General features: G+C 34.6%; 2 protein-coding genes across 6 annotated transcripts in view; one reads left to right on the forward strand and one right to left on the reverse strand.

Moving 5' to 3' along the window:
• ECM2 (extracellular matrix protein 2) overlaps positions 1 to 5,859 on the forward strand; it is a 28,530-nt gene extending 22,671 nt beyond the window's left edge. For all 3 annotated transcript variants that reach the window (XM_081934901.1, XM_081934903.1, XM_081934902.1), the window contains exons 10-11: positions 3,589 to 3,915; positions 5,253 to 5,859. In XM_081934901.1, coding sequence (XP_081791027.1) covers positions 3,589 to 3,915; positions 5,253 to 5,463 — 538 coding nt within the window. In that variant the 3' untranslated portion in view covers positions 5,464 to 5,859. The remainder of the gene's footprint in view (positions 1 to 3,588; positions 3,916 to 5,252) is intronic.
• The window catches only part of CENPP (centromere protein P), a 167,612-nt gene that overhangs the window by 56,270 nt on the left and 101,242 nt on the right, over positions 1 to 10,100 (reverse strand). The window lies entirely within an intron of this gene.

The raw sequence follows: 10,100 nt of genomic DNA on the forward strand, positions 1-10,100 counted from the left end.
TAATTATTTGTAAGCTATTTGTTTTCCTCCTGTGGTACAGTATGAGAAGAGACAATAAGGCTTTCTCAGTTTGAAATAAGATTTGGAAGAGACAAATAGAAAAAGATGCATTTGTGTCTGTTTCTTGCCCGGTCTCAGTCTAGAATGAAAATCATCTTCAGTCCTGCTCAGATATAAATTGATATATACCATCAGTAGTAGAAGAAGGTCCAGACTATTTTTCACTGAGTTTTAAAATATAAATGTCAGCAGCAAATTCTCTCATTCTTTCCCCTTTGTCATGAACTAACAAGATATGAGAGGTGAATGGTCTTGATCAGACATTTTCAAATGATGCTGTAAAAGAACTCTCCCCGCCCCTGAGAAAAGAAAAGAAAAGAATGCCTCTACGTATAACAGAACTTTAAGGAAGGGCCTGATTTTTGTTTCATGCTGTAGTAAGTTTTAGAGAAGGGTGAAACTGACCATTACATGAATGAAACATTCTGGAGAACTCTGAAATGATGTTTCATTCCTTCTCTAGAAAATACCTGGTAGCCATCTAGCAATTTCCTAGAAGTTAGAACATACAGATAGTCCTCAATTTATAACCACTTGTTTAATGACAGTTTGAAGTTACGCTGGCCTTGGAAAAAGTGACTTGAAGTTACGACCACTGTAGTGCTCCTGTGGTCATGGGATTGTAATTTGGGCATTTGGAAACTGGCTGGTATTTGCAAAAGTTGTAGCATCTTACAGTCACATGTCCACAACTTGCTTTACAACCACATCAAATTATGGAAATTGGATAGAAATTCCTGACCCAATTGTGATCACAAGTTGAAGAACATCATGAACTATTTCTAATTTACAGGATTAGCTTTCAGAAAATTATCAAACGGCTACTGGGATGATCAGATCAGTGTGATGCAGTGGAACTTTCATAGGACTTATAAAATATTGCCTGAAAAAATAGATTTTGCACTTCCCTACTAAATTTTCTGAAAGTTTCTGTAATAGCCCTTGATCATCTGTAGAGCTCAGAATATTTATCTCTTCTTTGCTCTAGAATTAGCAAAAACAGTTGGATCAGAAACAGTTTCCAGGAAGAACACACAGAAACACCATGAGAAGGGAAAAAAGTTTAAAGGACATTATGCATGAAATGGACTTATTGATAAGCTGAAAAACAAGCTGAGAATTGTATAAAAATTGAAGTAGAGGCTAATGACCAAGAAAGAGTAGAAATTGGAAGTTTTAATTAGTGGGGATGGTGTCAGAAAAGCTAATGAGACTAGTGGGAAATGCAAAATGTAAGAAAAATTAAGGCTTGAACTCTGTCCATTGTAAAAGAAAAGAATTTAGTTTATTGCACAAGGTACCTAAAAATCTGTTACTGCAAGAGGACAGACTTATTCTCCACTGTTACTGAGGACAGGAAAGAAAGAAGATTCTTGTTTCATATTATGAGGACTTTCCTAATAGCAAGAACTGTTAATCACTAGAATAGTGTACCTAGAATAGTGATGAATTCTTCTTATTGAAGTTCTTCAAATGCTCTTGCCAGAGATGGTTTGATGCAGGTTTGAGAAGAACCATTGCATTGGATTGAAACACTGAATGAAAACTCATAGGGTCCCTCACAACTCACACATTCTACATATCTGTGAAGTAACAGGCAGTCAACACAGGATCTTGGCAGAATAAAGTGTGTATCTATTATCAAAAAACATAATATTTGAAAAAAGAACTAAAACTTTATTCAATCCTTATCATTGTTGAACTTTGTTAAACTAAACTTAATTAATTAAAACAAAAGTATTTGAAGCACCTTCCTCCTAAATGTCAAAAAAGGGAAAAAACCCTCTCACCATTATCCTCTAGTGTAAAAACGGAATCAACATAGTCAAGTTACATTATATTACTTTAGCAGAGTTTTCATGAAATAACTGGAGGAGAAAAATTAAGAAGGCAACTGAACCTATAAATACTTCCATGGTTATCCCCCCCACCTCCCCCCCATGTAGCTTCAAATTTGCCAGACCCCAGATACTGGAAATTGTTATGAATAATTCGAGAACTGTGATGAGAAAAGTGTAGGTGGTACAAAAAAAATCTCTTTAGGGAGTTGAGATGTTTATTAAAAACAAATGACTAGCAATAAAAAGGATAGCTGGCATTTCTTTTTGCAGTCCTACCTCCATATTAAGTAGTGCAGAACTGCAAACTTCCAGATTTTTGAGGCATGAAATAATTACCCTAGCTAGTACCACCTTGATCCTGACAGTTTCATCAATGTAAGTAGTTGTTCTAAGTTAAAAAGCTGCATGCTGATTTTCTTTCTGGAAGGTGAAAAGTGCAACAAAATGCAAATAACTCTTAAGACTTCATTTTTGACAATATGTCGTGAGGAATTTCTAGAACTAAGCTCTCCTAAATGTGCTACCAATTTATATCCTAAGGAAACACTTTGGATCACTAGACTGTTTGTGAAGAGTATATATATAGGCTTTTCATTAGGGCACCAACAATTTTTTGCCTGATAATCAGCTATTATCCGTTCCTTGGATAAGCTAAAAGGCAGGGGAAGGTTCAAACATACTTTCTACATAAATCTTAATCTGAAAGTTCATTGGTCATTATCCAGGGCCTACTGCCTCGATGGCTATAGCTGTCCTAAAGTTCTAACTGACTTCTTTTTTCCATATTACTTCATTCGTAACTGTTTAATAGCTTTCAACAAGGCTGGGTGGAAGAGTGGTACACAAACATCTGCTGTAAGCATCTGCAGTATCCATCAGTGTCAATCAAAGAACACTAAAAACATTATTGAGGCCACATATTTTACAAATTTGTTTAACAAAACAAACGAATCAATCAACCCTGGTTCTTGAATGACAACACAAGAACATACATTTTGCTCTTTTTTTGGGATTAATAAAATTGAAAGCTCCCATTTGGTTTACCATCATGTACGACTTAGGCCACAATGACTTGTGCAACAAAACACGGAAATTTATATTTGCTATTATACATTAACCGTACCTTAATCCTGCAGAATAATTATAGCTTGTTTGATTTTTTTTAAACTATTCTTTTCTTAAATTTTTGTGAAGTTATTAGAGACATGGATAAAAACAAAACAGAAATAACAGGAAAATCAGACTGCATCTCCTCATTCAGATAACATACTAAGCTACAGTTGCAGTCAATAAATCAGAAAAACCTATCTGCCAATCATATGATGACAAATAAAACAGCAACCAAATTATACCCTAGAGCGGTAGTTCTCAACCTGTGGGTCGGGACCCCTTTGGGGGTCGAACGGCGCTTTCACAAGGGTTGCCTAAGACCATTGAAAAACACATATTTTTGAAAAAATATGAAAAACATAAAATAATCTTATGGTTGGGGGTCACCACAACACGAGGAACTATATTAAAGGGGTCGCTGCATTAGGAAGGTTGAGACCCACTGCCCGAGAGCAACATGAACTTAGCCACACAGTTGGAATAGATGAGATTGAGTGCTTCAATATCCCTATCTTTTGCTTTAGAATGTCTGTTATCTTACTCTTTTTAACTTTTGTGTATTTTTGTCTTTATGCAGGAACTTGGAATCTATTGATCTTTCTTACAATAAGTTGTATCAGGTTCCCTCCTATTTGCCAAAGTCATTAGTACATCTTGTACTTATAGGGAACCAAATTGACAGAATTCCAGGATTTGTATTTGGACATATGAAACCAGGGCTGGAATATCTCTATCTGTCATTTAACAAACTTGATGATAATGGAATAGATGTTGTGTCATTCTATGGAGCATATCACTCTCTCAGAGAAATGTTTTTAGATCATAACCAGTTGAAATCTGTACCACTTGGAATTGCAGAACTGAAAACATTACATTTTCTAAGACTCAACAACAACAAAATCAGGTAATCTGGTGGTGTGTGGGAGATGGAGAGAAGGGTTGCTGTATAGCAGCGGTCCTGAACTTTTCCGCTTTGGAAGGGAGAGGGGATGGTTCCGTACAAGCAGCGCACGCAGCTCTACTTGTACAAGCGGTGCAAGCATGTACTTCCACAAGTAGAGCTGCGTAGGCACACTCACCCACCGCTTGCACAGCCCAGTTCCAAAAAAGACTGTGGTCTGGTAGTGGCCCCAAGCTGAAAGATAACTATACAGTAGGCACTCAAGTAAGTTTTTTTTAATAGGACAAAAGTTGAGTGGCCAGTTAGAAAGTATTGGTAATTTTAGTGGGAAAATATTGTTACCAAAATAACCAGAAGAGAATGACAGATTTGTTTAAAAGTGATTTATCTTCTTCCAGGAAACAAAATTGCTGGCAATCAAATCCCTGGGATGGAATTTGATTGCCAGCAAAGACAGATTAATCATTTGAACATGTTAAAAAAAATTAAAATGTCCAAATACATTGAAAATACCTCAAAACTACTTTTGAAGAAAGGAGTTAGAAGGTCAAACATACTGAAGTCTGAATAAACATTGCAGGACACAATCTAGATGATCCTTTGTCGCAATTAGGAATCAAGTTCAAATCAAAGTAGTTTTTAGCTTTTTACGCAGAAGATTGTGTCCTGCAATGTTTATTTAGATTTCAGTATGTTTGGCCTTCTAACTCCTCTCTTTAAGTAAACATTAAAAGCAAGAACTGAGCATGCTTTGAGGAGTATTTTCCTGCTAAATCTCGACCCAATAAAGAGGTAGCAGCCATCAATTTATTTCACTACAGCTGATGAGCAACATAACAATAGCAAAAATATATAATAAGTTCCCAAATATACTGTATTTTGGAATCTTCCAAACATATTTCTTAACTAGATGGGTATTGTTTTAGCCTGGCTAGAAAGATTCACCTTTGCATTTCATTATGAACAACACATTTATATATCAGATTTTTCAATCTAATTTTTCCTTAACTATCTAAACCTTAACGAACATTTAATTATTTATACATTTAATCAATAAGGATGTAGGGCTATGAGATTAAGCACTTTTGCAATCAGGATTAGGGAGCTACCTGATATGATGAGGGCTTCTTTGCTGACCAGGTATAAGACTAAATGGCTGATTTGTCATTTTTGGACTGCTGTGTAATGTACATGTCAATTAGCCAGAGTAAGGCACACTTTCCAAATAGCTTCAAGTTTCACGTTTCTAGCTTGAAAATTATCTGGAAGATAATTGATGAGATTTATTAACAAAATATAACAATTATCCTTGTTTCACTAATCCTGGTATGGTTTTACAGAACTGTCCCTTCAGAGCGAATTTGTAGATCCAGATTAAATTATGAGGAGGAAAATGATGACAGTGAAGAGGAAGAAGACTACGAAGATTCGCAGTTAGAACATCTTCACCTTGAACACAATTTTATTAATACCAGGAACCTTTCACCATATGCTTTTTCATGTGTACGATCATATTCCAGTGTGATTCTGAAACCTCAGAATATTAAGTAAAATATTTTGTAATACAAAACTATTTTTATATGAAAATAATACAGTTATGCTATTTGTTCTTCACCTGCAATTAATATGTCATAAAAGCATCTGAATATTACTGTTGCTTAATAATAGTAATATTAATGGCAATGAAGTATGGAGTATGAGTATGAAGTATGGAAGTATGTAGTATGAATGTCTCCAAGAAAGTGGTAACATGCTACAGATAAAATGCTATATTCTAATATATGTATATAATATAAATGTTTTAAGGGAGAACAATAAAGCTGGGATTTATTGAATTTCCAATTAATTTTAGAGTTGGTTTAATCAAGACAGTTTTCAATACAATGAATTATAATATTTCACATCTTTTGAAATATACAATTACATCATTAAAATATCCAAAAATGAAGATGTCATGGTAGTAAAAAAATAAAAGTTCTGTAATATGAAGACTGTTCATCAGAACTACATTTTAAAAAATACTGGCTTACTTCTTTACCATTGCAAAGTGCATTCATCCTAACTATGCAACATCCTAGAGATCATCCAAGAATTCTTAGGGTGGGGGTGGGGGGGATTGTATTTCAGATCTTGCAATATGCTCTGATACTTGAGAAAACTATTAAGTACCTTTGGATTCCTAAAGCCACATACATCCTCAACTTGCAATATGTTTAGGTGGATGTACCAAAGGCTGCTTTCTCTCGTGATTCTACATTTAACTGAACTTGCAAATACCTTTTGTGGGCAGAGTAAAGTGATGTGAGGCTTACTTAGATAACATCAATATGGTATTTATAGGCAAACCTGGGAAGAATAGCTAAAGCATTAGGGAAAAATTACAAGTCTCCTGAAGCAATAAATTCAACAAAGCAGACTATGAAGAAATCATATATTTAGATTTTCTGATTTCTGAAAGATATGAAATTAGATAAAGAGAGAACATTCGTTCTGAAAGAAGTCAAGGCTCCAAAAATAATGAACGAAGTTAATTTTCTCCTTGGACTAGCACAGTATTATAACTGGTTTGTTTCCCATTTTGTCATCCCTGCTTGAGCTTTGACAATTCGCATTGAGACAATAAAACAATATTGATTATCAGTTATACTATGTTATATTACATATATTATATTACATATTGCATTTATTTTTATCTATCTTACTGTAAGCTGCCCAGAATCACATATGTGAAATGGGTGGCTATATAAATCATATAAATAATTAGTGAAATTGACATCAGAATGTCATTAAGCCTTCAAGACTTGACAGAAGCTTAGTGTCAAGGGCTCATCCTAAGAGGGCCAGAATATGAAATGGCTTCCATCAATAAATTATGCTTGTGACATAGAACTCTGTATAGATTCATGGGTATGGAGATAATGCAGTGGTATATTTAGCCAAGAAACTATTCTTAGAAGATAACTACAGCACCATTGAAAAGATGGCCTTCAAGTGGGCCATAAATAAGTATAATTATGAGACTGAGAGTTTATACTCATAATGGAGGACCAACCCATTGCCTAGATGCAGTGGATAAAAAAATCCTTCAATGACAATTATATGTCTTTACAAACCTACATATTCACCGTACAACAGAGAGCAGAGATATAAATCATTCTTTCAGATTTGTTTATCTTGTCACGGATAAGATATAGAAATGTATAGTGAACTGGTCTAACAGGAATTTAAAGAAAGGCTCTCATCTCTTAAAAGCAGGGAAGGATGTGGAACTTCCCAGATTGAGCAGGCATTTCTCCTTCCCTGCTGGAATCCAGAGCTTCAGTGCTGCCAGAAAGGGAGAGGGGGATAAAAGAGCCCCACCTACTCCCTAATTAGAGAGAAGGCCTCTTAAATGGACCAGAAACCCAGCATATGTGTGGGTACAGCAGAGGGGGAGTTGAACCAGGAAGACTACAGAGAGGCAGGGAAAAGTTTTCAGTTCAAAGGCAAGTAACTCAGCAGCAGTCCAGAATGATAAAAGCCCTGGCGCTGGAAAACCCACTGAGAGACAAAGCCAAAGATTCAGGGGAAAGAGCCCAACTAGCGTCTGCAAAGAAGTGACCAAAGCAAAACCATTCTGTGCAGCAGTCCAAGCTTTACAAACCAGCTCCAGGGGGAGAAGATTGTGAATGCTGGAGGAGAGAGAAAAGCCCCATATGCAAATCAACAGCGAAAGCATGAAAGGGATTTTCAAGTGTAAATGGTTAGAGTTTGGCTGCAAGAGATGAAGACTGCCTACTCACAAGAATTAGGAAATACTTTTTATAGAAAAATGTAGAGCAAAAGGACATAGAGATTATAACGCAGACAGGGAGTATTTGGAATAAGTTTATAGTACTGGGAAGGTGCTATATTGAGATAGGTTGTAAGAAATTAAGTAGGAAGTAGGTGTAAACATAGAACTTCTCTGAGAGAGTGTGCAAGAGATTCTCATGTACTAAATAATGAATAACAATGTTGGACGACCTTCCCTAAGAGTATGGGAAAGTGGCAATAGAGGAAATGTTTTCTCATTAGGAAGCCATGAAACTTGGTTATTTTCCTTTCCTTATTTACAAGAATGACATAGTTTTTTTTCAACAGTTAAAAGAATCTTTATATTCTAAAACAGCTGGTAACAATGTTAATGTTTTTCCAGAAACCACACTAACAACTATTTATTAAAGCGGAATACCATAATAAGATTTTATAAGGGTCAAACTATTCCATCTGAAATTACATAATTTTTTCCTACACTTGTTAAAAAACTAAAAATTATACTTCAGAGAAGTGATGGGGCATATCCCCAAGGATAAATTTATCTGCAAAATATAGTCAGTATATTCATAGAACTGTAGTACACTTATGCAAGCAATGTGGGCTATATAGTTTTCCTTACTGTACAAATCCAGTTGAAATTTGATGGCTTTTTAGAAGTATTAAACATTGTGGGCTTCTTGAAAGCAACTGACTTGTTGTTGCCAGAAATTAGATAGTGAATTAGATGGATATTTGATATGTTTTTAAAAATATTTAATCCACAGAAAGTTCTTTAAATCGCACAACTAATGCTTTGTATTAAGAGGCAGTATATCTATCAAAGACTACTGTGCGATCCTGATCTACAGTTTTATTACCCACGGTATTTTGTATCTGTTATTAGCATACATAGATCAGATCTTGTTATTCATGGAAAAGGATTCTGTGTATCCTCAGTTCATTTTTGTGTGTGTGGTTTCATTCGCAGATTTTTGGAGTATTCTGCATTTTACACGTGCACAAAATGAGACATAGTTTTTTGCACATGTATAAAAAACATTAGTTTGAGCTCTCATTATTTGCAAACATGTTATTTGCAGTTGTTAGCCTGGAACTAAACCCTTGTGAACAACAAGAGCTACCTGTATATTTACAAAAAGCATTACAAATAGTGAAAGGTTAAAACTTACAACAACAAAGAACTGAAATTATTACTCCATAACCATCCAACATACCAATGTCCTATTGAATGAAAGAAACTAGGCTGAACCAAAGCCAAAGTAAATTGCTAAAAGATTATGTCATGTATTAAAGCATTTGGCCTCTTTCTATTGGCTTTCAAATTATAATACATTTACAACAATTGAAAAAATGTTTTGTAGAGTGTTTACACAGAAGCGTGCCTTAATAGATGGAATGCTAATATAATTTGAGCTTTTAAAGAAAAGGAATAAAAGAATACCAAAGAGTCTCTTGACTCTGAATACAAAATCTATTGGTATTGTTGTACAAAGACAAGTTGGCGTAGTGCTATTGATGAAGGCAGGACTGAGCACTGGATCTTCAGGTTCTCTCTTGAACGCCAGCTTTGACATATAGATTGTTTACATTAGAGAGTCCTCAAAAAGCAGTTTTCTTCTTTAAAAAATCAGTTTGATAAATCAAGACACATGTATTTAGTAGATCTTCCCAAATTTTCTAAATTAAATATTTTAAAGTGGTGTTGTTCTGACATTAGAAAAAATACATTTATCTTAAATTGCATATCTTTAGAATCAACATTCTTGTGGCTGGCCCAAAGATAAGCTAGTTGATACTTACAAAGGAGATAAACCAGAAATAACAGAGTACAATTTAGATTAAGAAGTTGAAATGGCATCTTAAAAGAGGATAATGGCAATTTATTTCCATATTCTTGCAAGAAATATCAAGAGTACCTAGAGAATTATCAGGAGGTAAATATGACTTAAGAGAGACTTACTCTTTCTCTAACTTATTCTAACTTATTCTTATAGAAGCAAACTTGGATTTTACTGTGGTGTTCTTTCTTCATAAGTCTCTTGTACCCTGCTTCATCTGTGAAATTTAATATCTGCATTAAAGTTATTTAAAAATACATTTTAGATATTTCTTCTCAATTTACTTATTTAATGAATAATTTCCTAAGTACCAAATTTTAATCTATTCTAAGATACATATTTTAATTTACCGGTACCTTTTTAAATCTTAGCAGTGCATTACAAAATCTGGAATAAAAGGGTGACGGATAACTATCTTATGATCTGCTGTTACTCCAAAAATCATATTGTATTATGCAGACAGATCAACATTCTTGAACATCCCTACCTGAAATAAAATGTTTCAACATATCTTCAGCGCATGAACATCTACAACATAGACTAGAGCTAACC

Source organism: Natrix helvetica, assembly GCF_964273705.1.
Source record: "Natrix helvetica genome assembly, chromosome: 1".
In the NCBI taxonomy this organism is placed as follows: Eukaryota; Metazoa; Chordata; class Lepidosauria; order Squamata; family Natricidae; genus Natrix; species Natrix helvetica.